General features: G+C 40.7%; 3 protein-coding genes across 3 annotated transcripts in view; all 3 read left to right on the forward strand.

Moving 5' to 3' along the window:
* Positions 1–219: 219 nt before the first annotated feature.
* Positions 220–8,662, forward strand: ptdss1a (phosphatidylserine synthase 1a). The gene is made up of 13 exons (XM_063879877.1): positions 220–587; positions 1,114–1,205; positions 1,466–1,510; positions 1,595–1,719; positions 1,839–1,997; positions 2,398–2,549; positions 3,182–3,323; positions 5,210–5,322; positions 5,510–5,575; positions 6,133–6,232; positions 6,485–6,553; positions 6,861–6,927; positions 7,099–8,662. The coding sequence occupies exons 1-13, from the start codon at positions 406–408 to the stop codon at positions 7,197–7,199; spliced, it is 1,413 nt and encodes a 470-aa protein (XP_063735947.1). The 5' UTR covers positions 220–405; the 3' UTR covers positions 7,200–8,662.
* Positions 8,663–9,284: 622 nt separating this feature from the next.
* LOC134862140 (E3 ubiquitin-protein ligase NHLRC1-like) lies at positions 9,285–11,204 on the forward strand. The gene has a single exon (XM_063879875.1). It carries the CDS (start codon positions 9,457–9,459, stop codon positions 10,702–10,704), a length of 1,248 nt encoding a protein of 415 aa, XP_063735945.1. The 5' UTR covers positions 9,285–9,456; the 3' UTR covers positions 10,705–11,204.
* A 349-nt stretch (positions 11,205–11,553) lies between these two features.
* The window catches only part of kif13a (kinesin family member 13A), a 32,040-nt gene continuing 16,492 nt past the window's right edge, over positions 11,554–27,101 (forward strand). The window contains 7 exon segments of the mRNA XM_063879391.1: positions 11,554–11,858; positions 12,080–12,170; positions 21,593–21,605; positions 23,714–23,774; positions 24,577–24,669; positions 25,216–25,396; positions 26,986–27,073. Coding sequence (XP_063735461.1) covers positions 11,804–11,858; positions 12,080–12,170; positions 21,593–21,605; positions 23,714–23,774; positions 24,577–24,669; positions 25,216–25,396; positions 26,986–27,073 — 582 coding nt within the window. The 5' untranslated portion in view covers positions 11,554–11,803.

The raw sequence follows: 27,101 nt of genomic DNA on the forward strand, positions 1-27,101 counted from the left end.
CAGGAGGTCACAGTAGTCTCAGATTGTAACCGGGATTATTTGGTACATTAAAAAGTCAACCTCTGGTCATTTGTCAGGATTTAAAGTCCTTGCATGGAGGTCAGTCAGGCTAAAAACAATCATAGCAGCACATGATGAACGAGGGCATGTGGACTCTTCCGCTTTGGGACACTCCCTACAAACATGTAGCACCAATCGCAAGCAAAAGTGAACAATTTCTTTAAAACTGCCTTCAACTCTTTTTTTTAACCCCCTGTTGCCCACTCTGCTCAGCTGTCACTTCTACTTTTGTTGGCTCTTAGTTAAATACGTAACCGTGTATATTTATTTCAACCGGTTTCCTGTGTGTGTTTTGTTTGTGGATCACTTTCTCATGAGGAGCAGCTCTCCAGTCTGCGTCCTGCTATGGCGTCCGTGTACAGCGGGTCCCACACCTTGAGCAAGGATGATGTGAATTACAGGATGCATTTCCGAATGATAAACGAGCAGCAGGTTGAAGATATCACCATCGAGTTTTTCTACAGGCCGCACACGATAACGCTGCTGACATGCACGGTGCTCAGTCTGATGTATTTCGCATTTGCAAGGTAAGTCGTTCACGGCTAGCGTTAGCTCGCTTGGTTAGCCTAGTTTGCTAGCGTTCTGCTAACAGTGATGCTCTGGCAGCACCAGGTAGACTAGCTAGCTTGTAGCTTCTATTTTAAAGGATTTTCTTACTGAAAAATGTATTAACACCCACATTAAGAAACTGGGATGAATAAGAGTGATGACTGCCTTAATTTTGCTGTCATTATTCGTCAACTTAAGCCTATAAAAATAGATGGTTGTGTTTATAAAGCATTAGTGATGAACGTCATGTCCTGTGCTGATATCAGCTACAATAATGTAACCATCATAGCAACGATGTAACGTTACATGTACTGTGATTACTTGCCTCACAAGCTACATTGTGAAGTACAAATCTATGCAACTGATGCAAACCCCTCATTTTTGCTGTGTGAAACATCTTTACAGCTCTGTGGAGAGGATATGAAACATATAGTGCTTGTAAAATGGGATGCTGAACATAAAGCATAGTATCCCTGACGATATTTCTGTTTACCCTTCCTGCAGAGATGATGAAAATACCGACAACAATCTCTGGGTGGGGCTGATTCTGGTCGTCTCCTTCTTCCTTGTCATTAGTGTGTTGGCATTTCCTAACGGTGAGCAAAATACGGACCCTGAAGTATGTATTTTGTTAAGTCGCTAAGGCTTGCATAGCCACCAACAACAGTTAAAGGGTTATACGTAATAAACATTATACTGTACTTCAGATTGTTTTACATAGCATATTGTTTGTTAGATCAAGATCCTCAATGTGAAACTGTGCAAACAAAACAAGGAAGCAAAAGCAGAAACCTCTGTCTTTCCCATCACTTGTTGTAGATTAAAGCTTTGACATTGTTTATGTGCCTCACTGTAGGTCCATTCACCAGACCACATCCAGCGATATGGCGAATAGTTTTTGGTAAGTATAGCTAAAAAGAAACCACTGTTTTTTGTTTGGACCTCGCATTTCGCTTTCAAATGTGGTTTTCTCTCTGCTGTTAAGGTCTGAGTGTCCTCTACTTCCTGTTCCTGGTTTTGGTCATCTTCCTAAACTGGCATCAGGTGAAAAACCTGATGTATTGGTTGGACCCAAACCTGCGTTATGCCAAGAGAGAGGCAGACATAATGGTGAGCAATGAAGGCTTACACAAAAAAATAAATGTTTGAATTGATTTACATCCACCAATTGTGTTCCCTTACATGGGGATTATCAATCATTTTAATAAAGCTGCGCTGCTCTTTTTCAGGATTACGCGGTGAACTGCCACGACATCACCTGGGAGAGAATCCTGAGCCATTTTGACATTTTTGCATTCAGCCATTTCTGGGGCTGGGGTATGAAGGCCCTGCTTATTCGAAGCTATGGCCTCTGCTGGACCATCAGTATTACCTGGGAGCTTACTGAGGTAAGGAAGCTAAGGTTATAACTTATGTGACATCCCCTAGCACCCTGTATCAAATCACTTTTGGTCTTTGGTGGCATGTTTCTCCCTTTGAAGCTTTATAATGGTGACATTTAGGCTGAATAGGCTGGTGATGTAAGTGTTTTATCTGGTACAAATCCAATATTTTTACAGGATGAAACATTAACAGTATGTCAGTATTTTTTCAGATATAATATATTCTATAATAGCCTCATTTTACATTTGTATATTTCATTTTCATTCATTTTTATTTTTACTTTATTTTTTAGTTGTAATTATTTGTATTTGTTTTGCTTCTCTTTGTATTTCGCAGCTGCAACGCAAAAAAAAGCCCAGTTTGGGATAAATAAAGTACTTCAGATTCTGATTATCTCCTTTTCAGCTCTTCTTCATGCATCTGCTGCCTAACTTTGCTGAGTGCTGGTGGGACCAGGTGATTCTGGACATTCTACTGTGTAATGGAGGAGGCATCTGGCTCGGCATGACTGTCTGTCGCTTTTTGGAAATGAGGACCTACCACTGGGCCAGTATTAAGTATGACCTTTTAGTCTGGAAATCAACTACAAGTTACAATGTCCAGTTTAATTTCATTCTTAGTCTGATGGATTTGTTCAGTCTGGTGCAAGCATCCCAGGCCTGATTTTAGAAATAAAGTTATGAAAATTAATGAAAGTGAAATATATCCTTACAGCTTTATGCTGTATTATGAAAATTCAAAATTAATTGTATTGTCAGACCAATGAAAGACCAGTCAAACTTGTATTTATTTAATCTATCTGATATTAAAATCTCTGAAGCAATAAACAGAAACACGCTCACAAGGAACGAAACAAAAACATCACAATTACACAAAACAAGGATTAAAAACAGTTACAAGAATCATAAAAAAACACAAGATAATAAGACTTTGAAATCTCCCAGGGGAATGCAAGACTCAAATCTATTCTATTTAAAAGGTGCACATCAAGAAAAGCATTTGAGATATCTAAAGATGCATAAATTGGTGTTTTGAAACGTGATCTTGAAAGTTCATCAAGGCGGAGTGGCAGTGAATGATTAATGTGATGGCATTACTTTCATCCGGCTTTGTCTAATGTACAAACATAATACTTGTTGTAAATCTATCTGCAAGTCTTTGCAATCCTTCTCCTGTGCTTCCCATCCAGGGACATCCACACCACCACAGGGAAGATCAAACGCGCTGCTCTACAGTTCACCCCTGCAAGCTGGACCTACGTACGCTGGCTTGACCCAAAGTCTTCCCTGCAACGGGTGATGGGCGTCTATCTGTTTATGATCATCTGGCAGGTGGGTCACCCAGAAATCCTCCCAGACCATGTCATGCTGACTAAGAGCTGACTATTCAGGATCATCCGGTGTTTCTGTGCGTTAAGACTTGGCTAATCTAATTGCCTCCTCTTTTGTTGAAATCTAAAACCAGTCTCACATGGATCCATATACCACAAGAGTGTCCTGCTGTCCACACATTGACAGTTAATCACGCACGGTTAAAAGACACGTTAGATTAGTTGAGAGCAATTTGTGGTAATGAGAAAAGCATGGATGGAGAACTTGAGTAAGCTCCATTGCTTTCTATTGGAGATTCAACTGTTGCTGGCAAATGTTCATCCAATTGCAACCATGGCATTGAAAGCTGCCTGTGTCTCTCCTTTTGGTGCGGTGATGAAGCAACATTGTCATCCCTGTTCCTCACTCAGGCAGTTCCCAACTCTCTTGAGGCTTTAAATGGTAATTAACCGTCTGTGAGAGGTAGTTGAAAAGATGGGGGACGTCTCAGCTCGACTCAGTGTGGTGACAGTTTAGCTACTCTTCTACACACAGGATCCCGGCCAAATGAGTAACACTGCAGCAGGCCTCCCTGTCATTATCTTCCAGTGAGGATGAGGGGGACTTGGACAGAGTGTCCCTGCAGTGTGACTTGCATTGTGAGAACGCTTTTGTTTGATAGGGCCCTGGCTGAACTTATTGACCTTTTTCGGTGCATCTGCTATTTATAAAGCAGACATTGAGTTTCATTGCCATTACATTTCTAACAATGGCTGCATTCCTTATAGGTAGGCCAGTTCAAGGGCTCTGTTTCTGTGCATGCAGTGCTACTGGCATGGCTTATTGGCACCTGTTATGGAATGAAGCTGTCATTAGATGTTATTTGCTACCACACCTGTGCTTGTTCTGTGTAAACCTCTGCTGCGAGACAGATTTATGGTCTCTAAAACTATAACTGGCGCATGGTAAAGCCAATGGCAATTGTCTTGTGAGAAAAATATTGAGTTTATGAGAGAAGGCAATTTAATTATAGTTTGACAAAGAAAAGATTGTTCTGCTGTAAAATTACCAGAAAAGTAAAAGTATACAGCAACTCCATGCACTGCAGTGTATACCATCAAACGGCACAAAGAAACTAGGATGAATTGTACAATATAAATAATGCGTGTAGGATTAAACAACAGACTTTGAGATTGTTAAAAATGAAATAGTCGCAAACAATTTGTCTCCTAATGACTTCTTTATATTTTCTACCTTTATGATAACTTGAACAAAAACAATGAGCCAATTGTGTGATATATATAACCTAGAAGTTCGACTATAGCAGTCTTTACAACATTTGACTGAATTAAGGATTTATTTACAGATGTCTGCTTTGAAATTAAAATAATATCATAGTTGTATTATGTTGGCTCTACATTCAAGCGCACTAGACATGATGCGGACTTGCAGTTTCAATGGAATTCGCGTCCGTATTGGGTGAACATAGTAGGAAATGAGGCCATTTTCATACTTACAATGGTATTACAACAGTACAGCAGGAGAAAGCCAAACAGTGTGATTTCCTTGACTAGCTAAGTCTGTCATATGACCATAATCCTAAACTTGTATTGTGTCACACTGCAGAAAATGCTGAAGATGACCGCCCCCCCACCTGCCCTTGAAACCAACAACGTTGTCATTGACATACGTTTTGGATATTTATATTTGCACAAATTAAAGCTAAAGATATGAATACTAGATTTTTTCTTAAATACTGTAATTTAGATTATTTATCATGAAACTATGTATAAAATATGTACTTGAATACTGAGTTTAAAATGGAAATATTCCATACTTTTTTCTTCATTGTATACAGAAACACATCAATTATTTTTCTTTCTACCTATTTTTTTCTTTGTTCGCAGCTTACAGAGTTGAACACGTTCTTCCTCAAGCACATTTTCGTATTTCCTGCAAGCCATCCTCTCAGCTGGTGTCGGATTCTGTTCGTTGGTATCATCACAGCGCCAACAGTCAGGTAAAAAACAAAATCATATATTGGGAGGGATATAATCCATATAAACTGATATCGGCAGATCTTCTGGGATAGTGTTGTGTGCTTAAGTTGTGTTCCTTGACAGTTTGACAAACGTTAATAGTAAGGCAGTCATGTTGAACTAGAGGTAACATTTTCTAACTTGCTTTGTGTATGTTCTTTGCTTCAGGCAGTATTATGCGTACCTTACAGACACACAGTGTAAGAGAGTTGGGACCCAGTGCTGGGTGTTTGGGTAAGTGTTTTAGCAAAGGTTGATTATTTTTCTTTCAGTTAAAAGCTGCATATATTTCGCCTATTTGTTTTTTTAGTAATAATAAAAGTTAGCTGCAAATTTTTTTAAACGACAACTAATGATACATCTTTTTAGATTAGCTATTTTTTTAGCGACAACCTTCTTTTTTGGACTTTAGTCTTCAATATTTACTTAATGTTATGTTGTTTTCTTTATTTTAAAGGTTTTATTGATTTTAACTTATATTATTTAACAATTTTATTAGTTTAATTTCCTTTTAATTTGGTCTTTTAATCAAGTAACTTCTATCATCATTATATGATCATTTCATTATGTATACATGTTTTTATTTGATTTATTTTGTTGTATCGATTCATTTTGTCTTTTATTGTTCTGAGAGGAATCATTTTCTATTTCAGTGTTTTTATTATCATTCCTTTCACCTCCTTGTGTCTTGACCTGTTAAAATACTGTTTTATGTTGATATCGTGCATGTATTCAACAAGGTCTTAACATCTGATCTGAGGGTCATTTATTTGTATAATTATTATTCACAGGGCAATAGCCTTTCTGGAGGCCTTGGGATGCATTAAGTTTGGACAGGACTTGTTCTCAAAAACCCAGGTCCTCTATGTGGTCCTCTGGCTGCTATGTTTGGTAAGATCAGTTCTCTGTCATTTTTGCATTTCTCTGTCAAAACAATTTACCGTTCTCTTCAGTCAGAATTTGTCTGATCATACATTGAATTCTGTGACTTGCAGTCGACACACACACTTGCAGTCGACACACATTTTCACACATATCTTTCTGTTTCTACATCATAAACATTTCAACCTGAAAAGCTTAAACTGTTGTTAATTATTTATAAAATATTTGTAATGAATCATTAAGCCATCTATCTGTTTCTAGGCTTTCATTACATTCCTCTGCCTGTATGGAATGGTTTGGTATGCTGAAATGTACGGTCCAAATGAAAAGGTATGTCTATTGCTTTACATTTAAGAAATTTATTTGCACTTTCTTGACATTTTTGTACTTTTCTCTTGGATGTGTGGTATGATTTGGCCCCTGGTTGATATGTTTTATTGTGGTAGATGCCCAGAAACATCCCAACACAGCAACAAAGCAAGAGAAGTTACACAATAAGATGACTTGCTCTTGAGGGCTCCCAGTCAATATAAGCTTCAAATTAAAGATTGCTACCATTCTGTCTGCTTTGAAAGCTGCACAGGGTCCGGTGTTGTTTCGGTATGTGTGTCACATGTCTCCTTTTCTCTTTTCACAGACCCTCTCAGAATGTGAAGACAGTAATTACAATGAATATGATGAATATGCGCCAGAAGAGTTAAAAGGTACAATGACTCTGCTTTAATTCATCAACCATAAGAAAGGCTGATTAAAGTTTTAACATATATATTTACTGTGACTGTAATCTTGTAAAAGACTAACCTCTAGTCTTTGAAATTGAGTTTTTCTGATGCTTCAAGTTTGAGTAAAATATTATTATGTACTCATTGTTTCAGAAGACCCAAAGGTGGACGATGACGACAACAGCCCGACAACAAGACGCAGAGGGAAGGGCTCCTCAAACACCCAATCTGTCAACGGCCTGGAGAGCCAGTAGGAGTCGGAGCCAGTGGCTGGTGTGCGTCTCCTAAACTCACTCCAAGGAGCCAGGTGTGAAGGATTCCAGGTTGTAAAAGGGGGTAAAGATGCAACCACTTCCTGGTGTAAATAAAGTCCCTACAGTAGAGGGAGTGGAGACAGAGGAGGATGAGTTGATGAACAGGCCCATGCAGTGTTATTAGGAGTGCACAGAGGCTTGGACTACAGAGATGCACACTTTAAACTATGAAGTGTAGTCATAAAATAAACTCCTAAACCACTGATCACAGGTTTCTGTGTGTAGAGAAAGAGAGACAGAGAGAGGGGAAATGGTGGCATTAAAAACTGCCGATTGTAGATGTGACTGCATGATCATTGTAGCTAATGAACAATAATTTACAAACATTTATTCTATGACACAGTATATCAATGATGGTCAATGAACATTTGACTGTTTTCCCTTAGGCTAAACTCCAGTATGTTGGTCCAACACATTTCAATGTTAAAAGCCATTATGAAAAATGAATTATGTTAATTGGAGCCTTTATGTTTATAGCACAGAAAGGGCAACGCATCATCAACTTTTGGCTATTTAAGTCATAGATGTTCACATTTGTTACGTGTTTATAACTTGAATGTGGGCAGAATTTCAATGCAAGACAGCTTTAGCTTGTAAGGATCATTGACTGAGGATTGTGTGTGAGCAGGAACAAAGCGAAGCACACAGTTTAAGCACTTTCAGAATGTTTTCTTACAAAAACTGTACATTTTGTTATGCTTGAGTATTTTGTGAATCATTGTGACAATGAGCGGTTTTACTCTCCCTGTCCATCTGTGGCTGCTATCTTTTTTCTTTTTTTTTTTACTTTACTGATTACAGAGGACAATTATTAAAATTCCTGCATGTGACGTCAGGCTCTACCTTTCCGAGTGCAGGATCGGCTTTGTTTGACTGTCAAAATTCTTGTTATGGCATATATCACATCTGCATGGCTGTGTCAAATCAAGTGTTTTAGTAGTAAAATGTTACTAGAGTAGTCAAGATCTTTGTATAACACCTCACAACAAGGCACCAGTATTGTTATTTTTATGTATTTCACTCTCATTGTAACATTTAATTCAGCCGTTGTGCCTGTTTGCATGTTTCTTTTTTTATTCCATACTTTTTTCAGTTTGTATTTGGACTCCATTCTGCCTTTTTTGTGTCGGATTCTTCTGCTCTCAAATGCTTTCTTGACGGTTTATTTTCATTTGCTCTGTAAGCATCATCTAAATACACATATATCCTTCATAATCCTCGACAATCCAGAGGTTGACCTCTGGGGAATGGACCAGGCTCCTGTGCTACTGTAGACACGATTAAGGGTACATTGTCTCTGGATTTAGATGTCATTTGCCAAAAAGAATTCCTATGAAAAACGGCTGTTCTTTTTCACTGTGAAATAAGGAGACATAATAAAATGTTTTACATTTCCTCTTAAACTCTTTGTGGATTATTATTGTTGTTTTAAAATGAAGCAGCTGCCTACACCAACAATAACACCTTACAAAAGGAAATCCTGAATGACCTTGCTTGACCCCTAAAGAGTGCCCTGCTGCAGCAGAGGATTGTGGGATTGGCTGACTGAAGCACTGCCCGTCTCGGATCAGATTTCACTCCGTCTGCAAACCTTGAAACTAAGAGACTGAAATAACTGCCTCGTGCTGACCTATAACAACATGTTTTTAAAGGTATGGTTCATGGTCCCTTTGAAAGGAACAGTAAAGAATGTTGTTTAGTCCTTAACATTGAATCAAGTAACGAATGGAGATCTAGTAATTCCTGAAAGAAAGCCACAAGTTACATGCAGCTATCACCAAACAGTGAGTGTTCAGGCACACAAACACCATGTAACAGCTTATGAGATCCTGGCTCTGATCCAGACGACTGTAATACCTCATTCATTTAATAATTGTGTGATGTCCTTCTCTGCTTGCAGTGTTCAAAACACAAGGGGGCTTCAGCATGTGTGTAAGCTGATTTCCAAAGGAGGGCAGCAGTGAGCTCAGTATAATGCATGATGTCACATGACGATTCCGGCCTAAGTAAAGGACATGAGTGTTGACAAGAATGTTTTGCAGTGCTCGGCCTTCATAACCCTCTCTTCACCATTTGATCCATCTTATTCAAAGTTTTATTATTTTTAATCAATCCACGTTTCGGTTTCTGAAACCTTTGCAGCCTGCATCAGCTGATTGAACTGTCTGAGTAGGTTTGAAGGACATCAGGATATTTAATGGCCGAGAGTCGTGCTTTCCCGAGTCGAGGCTCCCTGAGGAGTCCTGAGGAGATTCTCAGAGAGATCCAGATCAACCTCCTGGAGTGTAAAGTCTGCTTCGAGAAGTTCAGCACTCAGCAGAGCGAGCACAGGCCGCAGAATCTCTCCTGTGGCCATGTGCTCTGTCTGGAATGCATCAGGGCTCTGACCCACCCTCTCCTGAGGACGCTGGAGTGCCCGTTTTGTCGACAGCTGTGCAGTGTTGACAGCAACTTCCATTGCCAGGCTCTTAGTGACCTACAGGAGCTGCTGTTGTCCCAGAGTCCCACTTCCCCTGCCCCTCCTCACAGGGCAAAGGAAGGCATTGGCTTGGCTGCAGGTCTGACTTCTTCAGCTCTGCACCTCTGCACTGCTTTTGGAGGGTGGGGGACTCTTATTAACCCCACTGGGATCGCTGTTTTGGGATCTTCAGGGACTATAGTGGTGGTGCATGATGGCGAGAAGAGGGTGGTGGTGTTCAGTCCTCAGGGTAGGAAGCTACACAGTTTTGGACCAAAAGGACATGGCAGTGGGGAGATCTGTTTCCCAGTGGATGTGGCAGTGACTTCCTGTGGTCACGTGGTGGTGACGGACGCAGGTGATAAAGCCCTGAAGGTTTTTACCTCCAGGGGGAACCACATGATGACGGTGAAAGATTCCCTCCAGATGCCCTGGGGTGTAGATACAGACAGCTGTGGGCACATCCTGGTCTCAGACCTCCAGGCAGGTACACTTTCTCAAATGAAAGTGGACTTTATAAACGGTCTCGCTGTAGAACATCAAACAGTCATATCAGACCTGCAGCATCCAAAAGCGGTGGCCTGCTGTAGAGCGACTGGAAACACTGCAGTGATGGAGCATTTATCTGAAGAGACATATCCACCAGGGAGGAACCCACACACGAGGCTGAGAGTTTTTACTAAAGACTTCTGCCTCCTTTATCAGACGGACACTTTCAGCCTGATGCTGCAGTCCAAAGTGAGGCTGCATATGTCCGTCATGACTTTTGATCAAAATGGAGATGTGATTGTGATTGACTCCAATATGGGGACAATTTGGAGTTTGGGCCAGCTCCAGAATGGCCCCGCCCTGACCCCTCTGGTTGGGGACGACCTTGTCCGCCCAGTTGGACTGGTGACATTGAACAACTCGCTCATCATTCTGGACAGTGGAAACCATACAGTGAAGATGTATTCTGCTAAATCTGAAACTAGGCCCTTGATATAGCTAATGTATGAACAGTATTACAAAAGTGTGAAGTCCAGCTTATTATGGGATAAGATTACCTGGCAGTTTACTATTGATAAATAAAAGTAAAGTTTTATATAGAAAATGATGTGTGAATATAATGAAATTAGAGGTATATGCTGCTTTGTGTTTGTAAAATGTTTGGACAAACATTTTAGACATTTTAAACTGTTTAAAATATGGACAACATTTTAAACCATTTCATTTTAGACCGTTTTAGTTGTTACATGGAACTGTTCATTGTGATATTGTGGATACTTCCAGCTTTTGGAGCCACAGAAATAAAATGAAAAAAATAATCCCAATTGATTAAATTGCTCACATTTAATATTTAGCAGACAAAAATCTATGATGAGGATTTGAACAAAAATAAGTGGTTTCGTTCTAATGGGCTCAGGGCACATTGGATACTGAGATCATGTCTTATGTTTTAGTTTTTCTTATATTTAACACTAACACATGGTGGATGTATGTGTGTAAACTAGTAAAACGTATGTGTGTAAAGTTAGATAATAAATTACAAAAATGCAAAATGCTTTTGTTATTTTAAATTAGTGGGGGTAATAATAATAATGTGTTTGAAAGAGAGAGGGTGATAAAGCCATTGTTATAAATACTTTTTTAATAAACCCTCATCTCTTCTCACCGCCAAACTGTCCTAACATGATGCTTATCGCAGGTGCATGTAAATGAACATGTCAGACGGCCTCACATTGCTCGTCCCCTGATTTCCCCCCGATAAGCGGAGCGGTGAGTAAATCCTTTCCCCCTCTTTGGTACAGCCGTCTCCAGTCTGCCAGAGGAGAGCAGTCGTGCTCCCAGTGGAAGATGGCGGTGGGGATGCTGTCTGGGGCTGGAGCAGTGTGCTGGATTTGCACAAAAAGCGAACCCAGATGGATATAACGGAAACATGAAAACATTGCTATCTCTTTTCCTCGAGGTCTGGACTCTTTTAGGGTTGTTTAACTAGAGTCTACTGCCATTTTTACCGGTAGAAACCCGGGCTTCTTGTCGGGGATTCAAAGACTACATCGCTAGCTCAGCTTATAGACAGGGTGGGAGTAAAAAGTGGACAAAAATGTCGGATTCAAAGGTAAAAGTTGCAGTGAGAGTTCGGCCCATGAACCGCAGGGGTAAGTGTTATAACGATGATTTCTCTTTGAAAACTCGCCTGTCTGTCTCCTCGGATTCATGCAACATTATCATAAAGTTTGGATTTCTTCGCCATTGCTGCTTTCAGCTCGAGTTATGAAGTCAGAGCTCAGTCTATTGAACACAGCTAAAGTCGCTACGATTTTACTTTTCACACCCCCGCATTCTTGCTAACTGTCCCCTAACACACTTCTCTCCACAGAAATTGAACTGAATACAAAATGTGTTGTGGAAATGGAAGACAACCAAACAGTTCTGCACCCACCACCCTCAAATGCAAAAGGAGACAACAGGTAAACAAAGCTGAAACACTGCCAACTCTTTGTATTGTCAAATAAATACAGGCCTATAATACATGATTTCAAGAAATGTAGTGCAGTAAGGCATATTTGTGCATGGTAAGTTTCAGTGCAATACAGTTTTATACACTGTGCAGAACATACAGTATATGGGACTTTGGCTGTTTGTAAGTGAAAGAGCATAGATATATACTCTCACTGTGATAACCTTATCCCACCCCTGATGTAATACAGTATCATTCAAAGTTAGCATAAAATCATCTAGACAATTTAAAAGTATAAAAAGTACAAACATTATTCAGGTACACAGTAATAATGATAAAAGCTATAAGCATTCATCTTGAATTAAGACCATTTTTTAACACAATTGCCAGTAAATGCTGTACTCCTGCTGCTGAGGATATGATCTCTGGCAGACACCTGCTTGTAACATTTTATTTTTATGTAACTCATAGGTGAACTTTCCAACACAAATCAAACCCAGCAAAATAATATTATTCTCCTATTTTGGAAATCTGATGTTGGGTTTTATGGCCATGGGAGGCGGTTGAGTGTTTAAAACATGAAGAAGCCTGTTAGACTGAACAGATTAATGCCAAGCCTCAGGGCATCACCAGAGACAGAACTAATTAAACGTATGTAGCTTTCAAACCACACATTGTGTCTAGTAAAAAATGAAAAGGATTCTCTACACTCTTATCAGATATTTTAATCGCAAATAATTGAAGAAAAGCTTGGCATCTTCTTGTGTTTCACACTTTGCCTGCCTGCAGTGAAGGTCAGCAAAAAGAAGCTACTGTTTCTGCCTGGCCTGCGATCTGACATGCTTTCAGATTGTAATGAGGGTTTCACACAACGTGTAGGCTAATGCTGTATGATTGGGAATGCCTGTTAGCAACGGTCAGAGATGTATATATTTCGCCCATTGTAGAAGTTCTCTACAGTTTTGTACTTGGTTGAGTGGCCACTGCTGCTGGTTTCACACATGATTAAACGGCTGACCTGATTCCCCCTCAGGCGCAAACACATCCTAAGGATAATAATTAAGAAAAAAATACAAATTTTTCCTGAATTATTTCTCAAATAGTCTCAACAACTCTTCTGTAGTAAAACTCTACAGCGTGACAGCTAACATGAAGTCATAGGAGGCAAACCCTGCCACAGTTAAGGCTTTTCTCATGGCCCACATCCAGCCTTGTTAAAGTGTAACACTTTCTCTGCTGTTCCATGTAACCAGCAGTCAGCATTAAATGGTAATGAGCTTTCTCCCCCAGCAGCTCTAGTCCACACATTAACCTGTATTTAAGGCAATTATCAGAACAGAAATTGCCACACAATGGCAGGATTCCAGGCAATTAAACAAATCACACTCAAAGCTAACATATGTCAGAATGGGATACACAACAGAAGGAAAGGCTGTCCTGGGTGAGAGGTCAGAGGTATGACAATGAGGGCACAGAGTTTCAGAGTAAATTCATCTGCTGTACTTTCTCAGTGAAGTGATTATTTGGATCTGATGCTGGATCCTTCCACTGCTTCCTGTTGCTATGTTGTTGTGTGAGACACAAACCCATTCAGGGGAGGTTTTCATATCTGATTTAGATGTTATATCAGTCTTGAATGTTTGAACTGCTGCTGGATTTTTTTTATTCTGCCAAACCTATTTTTATATAGTAAATTATGAAGCTGCAGAGTGACGTTTCTTTTCTATAGTGTAGTCCAGGCATATAATTACTTGTTGACATTTCTGTGTGTGTGTGTGTGTGTGTGTGTGTGTGTGTGTGTGTGTGTGTGTGTGTGTGTGTGTGTGTGTGTGTGTGTGTGTGTGTGTGTGTGTGTGTGTGTGTGTGTGTGTGTGTGTGTGTGTGTGTGTGTTTAGAGTCTCTGTTTAGACTGCCATGGTTTTCTTAAACCATATAATTTGCCTCTTGGCTTTTTGTGAAGCTGAAGAAGGGGATACCCTGATTGCGAAGGCTTTGCGTTGTTTTCAAAGTCACCTGCTCCTGTGTGTCAGATGTAGTGGGTATTAACATGCCAAATATGGCTGTAGGGCCAAGAGCATGGGAACTTTTTCACTCCCATGGGAATGCTCAGGCACAGCCTCAAATAGGAGATGGCAGTAATAGATATTTTTTCCAAGGCTGTAGATTTTGGGGTTTAGCAATAGGAAAATGAAATAATGGTTTAGATTTACCTAGATTTATCTACCTATATTTCCTCAATACCTAAAAAAAAACAAGTAACAATGACTTTAGTCTGATGAAATGAAATCTCTATTAGGGTGAACTTGGAACCACCTTTATGTTGGGTAATCAGTTGGATATTGAAAATGGGTCTGAACTTAATCAGGAGACCACACAGCACCACAAAAACATTTAAGTCACCTAAAGAATTTGAAGAAATATCCGGGATTTACTCTGATGGCTAAGCCTCCTCAATCTTTGCACCGCTGAGCATTAAAGTAACACTCGTGACCCTCAGCCCCCCTCTCCGGTTACCCTGAGAAATGAACATTAATCTCAGTAGTGTGCGAATGAGAAATGGATTGTGACTCCAGGGCGACAGGTTAAGTTTCCAAAGTTTAATCTTTCATCTGCCTGTTGAGTTGGCACGAACGGGAGTTTTGAAATGGGAATATGGTAAAGTAGTTTTAATTTTCACGCTCTGCTCTCCTTAGAGGTTTTAGACACAATGGGGGGGGGGGGGGGGGGGAAATACCTGAGGCTGCTGTCTGCAAAGGGATTGAGTGCTGAAGCATCATGACAGGAAAATATCCTCACACAATGGGACCATATTACATCTATCATGCCCCAGCATGTCCGTGAACTTGCAACAATTGAATGCAGGGCCATCCTGCCTTTAGAGCCCTCTAAATGTGAACCCTGCTTTTCTGCTTGTTCTATTAAAAACCAATAGCTAACAACGGCTAACTTTTTTAAGAGGCAGACTAGAGTTTATTTCAGCTGAAGGACTTTTCTTTCCTTCCATTGTAGTGCAAAAGATAACTAGAGATGCCTCTTATAGATGATGATTGTCTTTATCTGAAAATGGCCGTAACCAGGCTTGTAATTTCTTCTCTAATCTCTTCCTTATCACTTACAGTTACAAGAGCTGATTTAGTTTTATCTTCTCTTTTCTAGCATAAATGTTGAAGACATTTTCCCTCTGGTCACATATGATCAAGTTTTTTCATACTTTCCAAAACAAGCCTTTTACTGCATGACAATGCTGCCTTGTCTAATGGCTGCACTCAGGAATGTTCCCTTTGTCTTTGCTCTCTATGTGCCAATAATCAACCTTTCCATTCAGTAAGATGTTGTTCTCAGAGTAATGTGGCATAAAATCAGTGCAAACTTTCTCTGTAAGGCTTTGTCCAGGCGTGCTATTAAGAGAAAGTGTTGTGTGTTGCTGATACAATTATTGTTTTCCCTCAGGGGCCGTTCCCTGTTTGTTTAGAGGGTGGGACATTGTTTACATCTTGATCCAGAATTGAAAAAAGATGGCGCCCTCCCTCTTTGTCAAGCCTGTGTCTCATTAATCTCAGATGTGGCTGCTCACTCTGAGAGAAGAATATGTGAAAAGCCATACTTGGACATTTCTTTCATACCCATTCTTGTTTTCGTTCTTGCATGATTCTCTCAGATGAGGCCTTTTTTGAAGTTTTGAGGTGGCTTGTTTTTCATTACATGAAAGTAAGTCATGCTGGTATATGTCTATTGTGGACTCACTTTCAGTCTCCATCATGGAAGTGGACCCGGGCAACATTAACATAAACACAATTTTAACATGTCTCTGCCTGGACAAAATACTGTCCTAATTAGATTGAATGATGTTCAAGCTATTAATTACTGTAAATATGACTTTGTCAAATTTCTCTTTGAAACAAATAACTTTTCAGATCTGTTTTGAACATCATGAACATGATTAGTCTGGCTTTTGTAGTCCATTGTCCGTCACATGGCATATGCATTCAGATAAGTGACATCCAGAAAGCAGAAAGGGTTAAAGGAGGTGTGTCACGGTAGTAAATGTGTCCGTTTTTGCTCCCTCTGGGATGAAGCCATATTGAACAAATTGATGAGCTTCACTTGTGTCTGGCTTTTTGTTGCCTTTGAAACCAGATTTAAGGCTTTAGAGCAGATGTAGTCAGTATCTCTCTCTTTGTTTTAGCATACACACAGCATGCTGCTGACCTAGCTTGTCACAGTGGTGTCAGAAATGCCAGAGAGGATTAAATTAGGCCCTGCCTGTATCATATATTGTGTTTGGTAACATTTGTTATGGAAACTTCGAAGGTCCCTCACACAAGTCGGTATGAGCATCATGTGCAGTGCGGAGGACAGTTCTGTTCATTAAGGCTGTTTTTAAGTTTCTGCGCTTGGCTTCCATGTTGGAACTCTGACTCATGAAGCTGCCTCCATGTTTACCACTGTTGCTTAGCGACAGCAGTTGCCAAGTTACAGAAACATCCTCGAGTTATGTTGATGTCGTAATGAGCGATATCCCGCAGCCACCCCAAATATTTTCATAGGTAGCTAATTTTAGCGTTTTAAACAATGACCCTTGGACACATTTGTTTTAAAAAAAACGTAACTAGCCAAGACCAATGGTGGAATGTAACAAGGTACATTTTCTCAAGCACTGTTTTTGAGCACAATTTAACGTAGTAATACTGTATTTGTGTATTTCCTTTTTAATCAATTTGTATTCAGCGTCAGTCCAGAGGGACATATTGTTACGTTTACTGCACAAAATGTATCATGCAGGTGAAGCTGCTACCTAGCTGTTGGACACAACATATTTCTGTTACATAAATATTGAGAGTAAAATCCTGCTTTAGTGTAGTAGTCATTATGCATCTTTTCTGCAGTACTGAATTTTAAATTCAGGCCTTTCTTTCTTGTAATGGAGTACTTTTACTACTTTTACATTGTTGTACTGATCTACATAGGAAAAGGATCTAAAGAATTCTCAAAAGTGGAAATGTTAATAAGTAATAAAACTGAAGAAGCTCCACTTGTGGTTTGTCTGGCAGAAATCAGAGTGTGCTGTCTCGGTAGTTTGGATCAATCCTCCAGGTCTGTTTCTGTCATCAACAAGCCGACTTCCTTTAGTGTTGTTTTTTTTAATACTTCTGCATGTCCTGTGTTCAAACCTCTGACTTCAACAAGTTGTCATGTTTACTACTACTTTAAGATCACTCATGTTAATAAAGGTGACACCCAGGTCAGTCTTACATTAGGAATCATCTGTGTTATTGGTCAGACAAGAGAATCACCCTCTGTTACTGAAACAAACTGCTCAGCGTTTTTCTGCTCTCTGCTGTCTGTCTGACTCTCTGTCTGCAGCAGGGTGACCTCTGCTTTGAGTGGGTTGGGACCGGCGCGTTCAGTTCTAAACATACTGAATGACCATCTGAAATGTTAGCCTGTCGCCTCTGAGAGCACAGTGCGCTGTAACTCAATACTTTCTGTCTCTCTCTCTCTCTCTCTCTCTCTCTCTCTCTCTCTCTCTCTCTCTCTCTCTCTCTCTCTCTCTCTCACAGATACACATAGAGCTCAAAACATACTTTTTGGCTCTGGAGTTGGTTGAAATTGTAATTGACTGCTGAAGAGAAAAATGTCACATGTGCTGTTAAAAGGAAGCGTAAACGGTGGGGGAGGCATAGTTTTGGCAACAGATCAGGCTTTAAATCAATGGGAGGAGTGCCAGCGAAAGACTGTGTTTGTGAGTGTGTGTATGCATGGCAGATACATGTTCTGAATGTTATCTCTCTGGTGGGTTTGACTTATATATTTAATTAGAGCGGCAGGATTATTTTATCAGAACTCTACAAAGCTTGCTGAATCTCCTTCATGCATTGGGAAATGGGTAGCCAGAAAATGAGCGGTTTTGATTTAAATATTTTCGTTATTATTTGAAACGAATTTCCTGGGCTTTCAAACCCTGTTTTCAGACGATATTGCTCCTCACATCAGTTTGGTAGCAAACTTTAACCAGCCTGCTCCCAATGTGTCAGTTGAAGTGTTCATTATGGCTGATTAAATTAAATGATACATATAAAATATCTATATATTCTGAGTGTGATGGGATGCAATTTCAATTTTAAGGGTGGGGAGATTCTCCAGTAAGTGGATGATACAGTAGATTAATCTGGTGTGTTGCCTACTGGGCTAGAAGAGCAGTTTTCGGTGGCATAATAACCCAGTGGCCTTAATCCGGCTCCATAACGACGGGTGGGGGGATTCCAATGCTGCTCTCCCACTCTTGATACCTTCATTTTGGACACCAGCATACATCTTTCTGAGCTGCCTGTAATGCACACAAAGATTCCACATTTTCACAAGTATTTGTGATCCTAGCTTATCTGACCCTCAACATTGCCCTTTCAGAATGATCCCAGTCTGATTCTGAGTGTGTATTTCTTACTTAGAGTGATTAGAAACAAGGATTTCATAAAGAAGATCAAAATGTGCTCCTTTAATCCGTCTGCCGTGACAGGATCAGTATGGAGGGGTGGGGGATCATCGTATTGTGGAAGGCCAGTGTCCCCCCTCTGCCAAGATGAAATCACTCATGGGTGCCTTGGCATCAGGTAGCCCTTGATGACGCTCACATTCAGCATGCAGAACCAGCCCCCCATGGGACTCTTATAACTCAACATGCCTTGCTGGGTCCGCAGTGTCCGTCTGCATCTGCCTCTTGGGGGGGAGAATATGATGTTATCTGGCACTTCTGTGCCATACTGTACATGTGTGTCATACACTTGGTCAACCACAACACATCCTTTTAATAAGCCCTCGAGTCAGCGTCTTGGCATGCATGCTGACTATTAAGCAAATGACCCGCAAGCTTCATGCTTGAGTCCCTAAGAGCTGCACTGAAACATTTGTGACAGAGCTGCCTCTGGTAACATTTGCTTACCTGGAGAATAAAAAAGTGTTAAAGCAAATTATCCAATTATGTGTAAACAATGTATATTTCATTACAAAACTAGTTACATTTAATTTAAAATCAATTAGTATTTCAGCCATGTGTCTCTGCTTCCAGCTTTTAAAGTATTTGTGTGTTTTTTTCATAAATTACAGTAACAAAATATATTGTCAGAGATCTGCTTGGACTAAACAAGATTTCGTGTTAGTTTGAAAAAATCCTCTTGGGTCTGGGGAAAAAGTCCCCAAATGAGTGTTGTCATATTGACGGACCTTAATCATTTTATTTCACATGCAGCCCCCACTGCAATAAGCATATTCATGGTATTTACAGAAGGTGCAGTGACATTGAGTTTTTAAAACATTGTACAAATACACAATTGTTTGCGATTTCTTGAAATTATAAATCCCATAAGCGTTCAAAATAAAGGATTCCTACTAGGAAATATTGACGACGTAGCTTGTGTGTTACAAGTAAGGTACAAACTGCTCAGAGGATATATTTCTTGGGAGATTATATCCAAAACAGAGTGGGAGAAATGAAGTCTAATGTACTTTAATTTATTGAGGGGGAGATCTTAGTGTTGTGATGGGGGAAGAACGTAATGAACAACAGTATGACAGGAAAACACAAATTAAATAAAGGCAAATTTTGAAATCAAACACATTTTATATTAGACTTTGTTAGCAAATAGCATCTCTATGAAATCTTAAATTTAACATTCTCGAAACAGTTTCCCCATTGTCTTGTTCAACCAACCCTGACATACCATACAGTATACTGTACATTCATGATACGATACAATGATCAAGAGCCAGCAAACCACTGCCGCAGCTCTCACTCAGTAGATGTCGGTTCTTCTGCTGCAGAGGCTAGACTGCACACATTCCATAACTGCATGTTTTGTCTCTTCATTTAGTGTGTGTCTCTGTGTGTTTGCCTCTGTCTCTATCTTTCCGGTCTTGTTTCTGTTGTCCCTTTGTTCTCCAGAGGGAGACATCTGGTCTCTGTCTTTGCCCGTTTCTCATTCTTCGCAGGGCGGTTCGCTGTGTTTTGTTTTTTTAACTCTCCCATGTTTTCCTTTCATCTTTGACATCTCCACTTTGCAGCGACTCTGAAATATGACAGGATTTTTTTACCTTTACCCAAAGTTTTTAGTTACGCCTGGTCAGTACCTCTTCATCAAACCTCCTAGTCTGCCAACGGGAAGTCTTAGATGTGTACACCCTGCTGTCTGAAGCTGATACCTCATAGCTCCATACACACATCTCCTCTCTGCTGTGCAGTGTGGAGGGCCCGGTTAGAGGACAGGTCCCTGCTGCAGTCTTTGTCTTCCCTGATTGACACCCAGTCAGAGTGGTTGTCAGTGGCCCAGATTCAGATTCAGTGTATGAACCCAAACAAGGCCCTCTTCCCTTTTCTCCCCCACCCACCCTCTCTCTGCTGTCCCTGATCACAATGAGCCGGAGTACAGTTACTTTCCTGGAAAGAAAGAAAACCTGTTCTCAATTCATATCTTTTAATTTCTATTTTCAACTTGCAGAATATGATTTTTCCTGGGCTTTTCATACAGCTCTCCAGCGTGCAATTGCTGGTGACTCAGCTCAGTGTGTGTGTGTATGTGTGTGAGACACTTGCAGTGCAGTACAGTACAGTGCAGTGTTTCAGTTGCCCTGTATTAGTTACTGAGTGAAGGTGATGCCCACCTTTGTCTCTGTGCCAGGAGACGCCTGCAGGAGGAATCTGCTGACGGTTGAAGGACAGGACTGTGTCTGATGTAGATGCACTAAAGTCCTGTATATCTTGTACTGCGTCATACTGTAACATGCATGTGCGCCCAAAGAAATCTGGCCTTTTTTTAATAGATGTTAATTTAATGTTATAGAATTTCTTTGGGGAATTCTCTCCATGGTTTAGGGAATAATCCTACATCACTTAGTGCCATATATATTACCCTTTTGTCCTTGGTTCCGGCAGCTGCTTATGCTGAGTGCGGCTTCCCCAACCTGGCCTCTCTGTTAAGTCCACAGGCATAAGAGCTATTTACTCAACAGAGTCAGTGGGACATTGAATCCTAAATCTCTTCCCTTCCTCATGCTCCACTGGCTCAATTATGAACCCAATCACAGCAGCACCTACAACCAGGAACTGTGCCCAAGTGAATGACTAAGTGAATAAATGACAGAAGGAATGAATGAAGGAGCCACACAAGGAATTTAAAAAACTTAGAAGTTTTAAAGGATGTTTCATAGAAAAGTTGTTTTGGTTTCAATGCACGTATTTTAGTGTCCGAAAAGCTGTTTCTGTAGACGCAGACAATGGGAAATGTCCTGCTGTGAGAAGTGCAGCTGCATCTTACTGAGTGTGAACATGTTCTGACTGTTAAATCGTATCAATGCTAACCATTTATTTCTTCTCCCTCTGTTTCTGGTTTACCCGTGGGTTTCTCCTTTTTATGATGGATTGCCCCTTTCATTCATCAGAAAACAATCTAAGGTAAGTTTCATGTGTTTGTTGCTACAAAAAAAACAAAACTGGCCAGCATCAACAGAACTGACATGCAGTGTCGGCAGGAACAGTAATCTGTAGTGATTTTCACTGACTGTCCTTGCATCACATATACTGAAATCATCCAGTAGCAGGATGCTGCTCAGGCAGACCTATCCCCTGAGGGGATGAGAAGCATCCTATACAGGTCCTACTGTTGTGTCATTGTTTCTAGGGACATGATTGATAGTGTTTTAGGAGTTTGGTTGGTCAGCAGGAGCCGGATAGATGTCCGTGTGAATGTGTCAGCGCTCTAAGATCTCGTGAACACCCACAAAAGCTCTACAATAAGAGAGGGATGAGCGCGGACACTGGGGCAGTGTGTGTGCGCATTCAAAGCTGCATTGTTGGAGTGCACCCCCACCTCCCCCCTTGACAACACGCTGGTGACTAGCTCAGAGATGTTTCACACACCAGGGCCGGGCTTTGTACTCAGTGCACTCGTCCGCTGACGGGACCTGATGGGGCCTGGTGCACCGGCGTCCATTGGTCTCTGGGGCCCGTGAACCTGAGTTACCCTGTGTTATCCTTCAGCTAGACGAACACGTGGCTGTCTGCTAAGTTATAGTGGCACTCAAATTAGTCTCTCTGCTTTGTAAATGGGAACAGAGGTTGCTGTCTAATCACGTTCTACCAAATTCCATCCCAGAAATTACAAAAAGGGCATTGTGCCTCTCAGCTTCATCATTATTTGTACTACTGATTAATAGTAATTGTCCAATCATGAACAATTTGTTGCACAGTCACACCCTGAGGCTGGACTGGGACAGAGCAGAGCAGATTCAAGCCCTAGTTACCAAACCAGCCCTAATTGAGAATGATGGCACTTTTGTTCCTTTGAATGGCACCCACTCAGTTGTCTGAAGCCACAAGAGGAGGTCTTGCTTTCAAAGCATTCAGTGATCTCAGTGCTTCCCATTCTGAGTTCCCCTGCCAATAGACCTTTTTATGATTAAAAGGGAGCACAATTATTTGGGGTATTTGTGCAGGGGAAGGTGCTTTGGCAGAGCTGCAGCAGTGCACTGAAAGCCAGGAGTAGTAACACGCAGCACTGTTGTGCTTGCTCAGCAGGATTACAGGACTCCAACAATTGTTTCTGCATTTCAGAGGAAATCTTTGTAAAGTGGCTTGGATGGCATTAAATAATATTATTGTTTTTTATCAAAAAGTTGCCGAGAAGCAGCAAAGATAGAAAACATATGTCATTATAAGATTGTCTATATTGCTTACAGTTACGTGAATTATTTAATTTGAGTAACAATCTTAATAGAACCTTAAAACAGAGAGACACCACGATCTGTAACTTTAGATTTAATGTTAGATAGAGTTAAGGGAGGGAGCAGCATACATAAATGCTCTGTTACCTTGTTCAGTGTGGATTTGAGGAAGTTACTTATCCCCTATCAACATTAGCCTGTTAGAATATTAAAACAAACTATATATGCACCATTTTTATACTAACTCATTGAAACCACTCAAAGGAGTTTGATATATGTGAGTTATTTACAGCATAGGCAGTACCAGGAGTTGTTCTGTCTGTGAGGAGTTGGGGTCCTTGCTAAATGAGGCCATTGCTCTTTCCCAGAGACCATCCTCTCTGTGTGTTATCCTCTCAGAGCTCATGCAGGTGCCTGGGACCCATGGCTGAGGCTGAGAGCCAGCCTGCACCAACGGGAACTGCTACATCCCCGTTTCCTTAGAGACGGGGGTCACTGGGTGCTGGAATTTCTTCTGGGGAGCGCTGACCCTGATTTATGAATTCATTTAACTCCAGCCACTATGACAAAACTCGTTGCGGCTAACAGTGGATTTGTGCAGACAGTCATGGCGCGGTCTTAATGAGCATTACCTTACGAACAATGCTCGGTTAGACTTCATCTTACTCACTCAGACAGGCTCAGTCCTGCTGATTTACTGCAGGGTGGCGTGATTCGCCACAATAAGCCTGTCTTTGCACCACAAAATAAGTAAGACCGCTCAGGTTGTTTTTGTGCAGTACATGCTTGGACAAGTGTGAGAAGTGTGTGTTTACACTCTTTGTGCTGACTTCCCTGCAGGTGTTTGCTTTTGACCACTGTTTCTGGTCCATGGATGAGTCCAACGTTCCTAAATATGCTGGTGAGTCATAAATGCTGAATCTGATACTCCACTCATCGCCAAAGAACTCAAAGCCCATTTAAAAACGTGCTTAGCTTTGTGCAGCAATAGCACAGGGAAACTCCCTACTTGAAGCATTGTGTCGGTACTGTATGGTAATTTGCATTTTGAGAGAATACATAAACATATCCAATGGAGTTAACAATCCTTAAATTGTCTCACAATAATAAAACCATCATGGTGTACTGTACAACAAAAACACACATCTAATTGTATCATGAAGAGTAAAAAACGGATTTCCTGTCGTGCTTCTGTAATTGACTGATTACAATCCTAATAAGTGCTGCATCTAAAAGGTTACAGCTCCAGTTTGTGTAACCTCTATGGAAAATAGGTTATTATTAAGATGCTGAGGTAGATTTACATAATCATTGTACATCATTTCCTTGTCATATCGCTCTTATTTTGTGATGGAAATGCTTACATCTGCTGAACAGACAAGGCAATCTGTTCAGTGAAGGGCTGCCTCAAGGGCCCAGGCCAAGGCTTTATATAGCTTGTTAAACAGCTGTTCCATTCAGCAGAAGCATGACAGCAAGCAACACGAGATATTTCTCTACATAGCATGTTTCATTCGACAGGAATCTGTCATCTTTCATGAATTCTGCTCCGAAAAGATGAAAGATTTCTTTATGTTTCTTGATTAGTGGCCCTTGTTGATACAATTCTCTGTGTTAATGTTATTGCACTTAATCAATGATGCAAAACAGAAGGCTAGTAGTACTTACCAAATCTCCATGGTGACTGATTCTTTGTCTGAAAGGTCAAGAGGTGGTGTTCAAGTGCCTTGGAGAGGGAATACTTGAAAATGCATTCCAGGGATATAATGCCTGCATATTTGCCTATGGACAAACAGGTAACTGAAAATCCAGATGGAAACCACATTAAATGACTTTATTTTTGTTGTTGCTTAAGCCATTACTTTATGCAGTCTTAGAAGGTACAACTTATATTTGTGGGTGAAGTTTACTCCAGATGTGTCTGCAGAAGGTTTTAAAGAACAGGAAGACTTGTATTTCTAATCACTCTGTTTAATCACTTAACTCCTGTCCTTCTTTAACCGTGGATCAAATTAGCTACTTATCCCACTTCCAGTCTTAGAGTCAATATTTGGTAACGAGGAACTCAAATATTTAAATGGCCCTCTTAACACCTAATGTATTAAATTCCCATCGGCCTCTGATGAACTATGCGTTAAGGGCTAATTAGCAAATCAAGCTAGAGGGCTTAACTAAGATCCTGACCATGATGAACATTTTTCCTGCTAAACATGTAACCATAAGTTTGTTAGCATGTAAATGTTAGCCTCTTACTCTAACCCTAAGTAAAGCTTCAAAGAACTGCTAGCATGGCTGTCGACAGGGTATAAAATCATGTGTGACTCTGTGCTATATCTGTCCAGGTTCAGGCAAGTCCTTTTCGATGATGGGGAATGGGGAGCAACCGGGTTTAATCCCTCGACTATGCTGCTCGCTGTTTGAGAGGGTCCACAAGGTGGAAAACGAGGGCCATACTTTTAAGGTGGAGGTGTCCTACATGGAGATATACAACGAGAAGGTCCGTGACCTCCTCGATCCTAAAGGGTGAGTCTGATTTCTGGTCTTTTTCTACAAGATAAGCACATGGGACCTGTTTAACCTGACTGAATGGAATCTGCTAATGCATTAGTAATTCTTCTGACCTGGTGTCACACAGACACAGCCGGTTACACAGACTCTGCTGACTTTTTATCGATTTGCTCCAACCCCAGCAGCAGCAGCAGCAATGACCTCTCCGCCAGCTCCCACTTTGTTGTCGTTTTCTATCTCTGTTTATAGCTCTGTTGTGTCTAGTAGCATGAATGGTGGACGGCGACAGAATGATGTGAGTAGGAAGCTCAACCCAGTCATTTCCTGCAGGACAGCGGCTAGCGTCATCCTCTAACACGGCTGCATTCTTCGCCTCCGTGGTCTGATGTGGGTTGGCAGACAGACTGTATGGGAGAGTGAACTGTGAAAGTGTGTGTTTCAGGGACATCTGTTAGTGGAGCTGGGAGCAGGAGAGCGCTCAGAGCGGCCTGTGGGCCGATCCCTACAGAGGCACTACAGTGGAGCGCTCTGTGTGCTGCAGATGTCTGAATATGCAGCCAAAGCCATTACAAGTGCAGCTTCCTCTCGCTAATACAACACGCCTCTCACTTTCTTGTTCTTCCTGTGTTTGATCCTCCTTTTTGCTGCATTGGGCGGTAGATAACTACAGTGGAAGCAAGGAGCAGTGACTCTTAGAGATCTATAGCTTTTATCCTAAACCCCTTGTACGCAGCCAGTTGAAGATGACTTTCAATGTACACCCCTGCACCATCAAAGAAACAACTACTTACACTCAGCACATGTATTTTATTATGAGGGAAATATGTAGTGCGGACACATCCTATTGCCCTGAAAAAACATTAGAGTGCCTAATCAACAGCTGGAAAAGGTGCAAGACCAATACAATATTTACTCCTGTTAAGTAATATTGTCTAAGCTGTTTAAAAAAAGGTATTAAGCCATTGCCATTTGTCTTCTTTTAATATGTTATATGTTTTTAAATAATTGTGACCAAAATGGATTTAGAACGAGGATAAGTGAGATTGTGAAGATACTGATTAACCCTTTTTTGTGGTTCTTAGCCAGCCTTACAATTCATAAACCTTTACATCAATGATTTCTTTCATGAGTCATCTTGGCATCACACTCCCATTAACATTTTATTGCCGTTGTAGTGCATGTTGATGAAGAGCTAATTGTTTCAATATTGCAATCACATGCGAGCCATTCCATTTCCACAAGTTGTAACAAATGCAACTGAGATATGGTGGCATACATATGAGATATGTATTGAAGTTATTCAGAAACCCCATTGTTACCAGATACAAATATGAGGCTGTTTCTAATTTCCCAGAAAGTTACTGTTGTACTTGATACACAAGTTTGTATTCATTCTGATCAAGGACTCAAGGTCAGAGGAGATCATTTTAGCTTCTCCAAAGATTTGTTGAGCTGCCATATGTGATAAGCAGTGTTACATACTGTAAATGTGCTGAAGGGTGCATTATAAAACACTGTTTCTTATTCCTTTTACTTAAATGTTCTTATTAGAAATGATATTCCTCTCTTTTATACTAATTGCATTGCTTTCCCTATTTTTGAAGGGGCCGACATTCCCTTAAAGTCCGGGAACACAAAGTCCTGGGTCCTTATGTGGATGGCTTGTCTCAGCTGGCTGTGACCAATTTTGAGGTGTGTCTTTCACCTTTCTGCCAACACA

This window comes from Eleginops maclovinus, chromosome 3 (genome assembly GCF_036324505.1).
Source record: "Eleginops maclovinus isolate JMC-PN-2008 ecotype Puerto Natales chromosome 3, JC_Emac_rtc_rv5, whole genome shotgun sequence".
NCBI lineage: Eukaryota > Metazoa > Chordata > Actinopteri > Perciformes > Eleginopidae > Eleginops > Eleginops maclovinus.

What these genes read in the sequence shown, in the direction of transcription:
- LOC134862140 (XM_063879875.1), top strand. Translation starts at nt 9,457, where the DNA reads ATGGCCGAGAGTCGTGCTTTCCCGAGTCGAGGCTCCCTGAGGAGTCCT.
- ptdss1a (XM_063879877.1), top strand. Translation starts at nt 406, where the DNA reads ATGGCGTCCGTGTACAGCGGGTCCCACACCTTGAGCAAGGATGATGTG. An exon ending in ATCACAGCGCCAACAGTCAG is followed by an intron (nt 5,323 to 5,509) that starts GTAAAAAACAAA and finishes TCTTTGCTTCAG; the next exon opens with GCAGTATTATGCGTACCTTA. An exon ending in TGTACGGTCCAAATGAAAAG is followed by an intron (nt 6,554 to 6,860) that starts GTATGTCTATTG and finishes CTCTTTTCACAG; the next exon opens with ACCCTCTCAGAATGTGAAGA.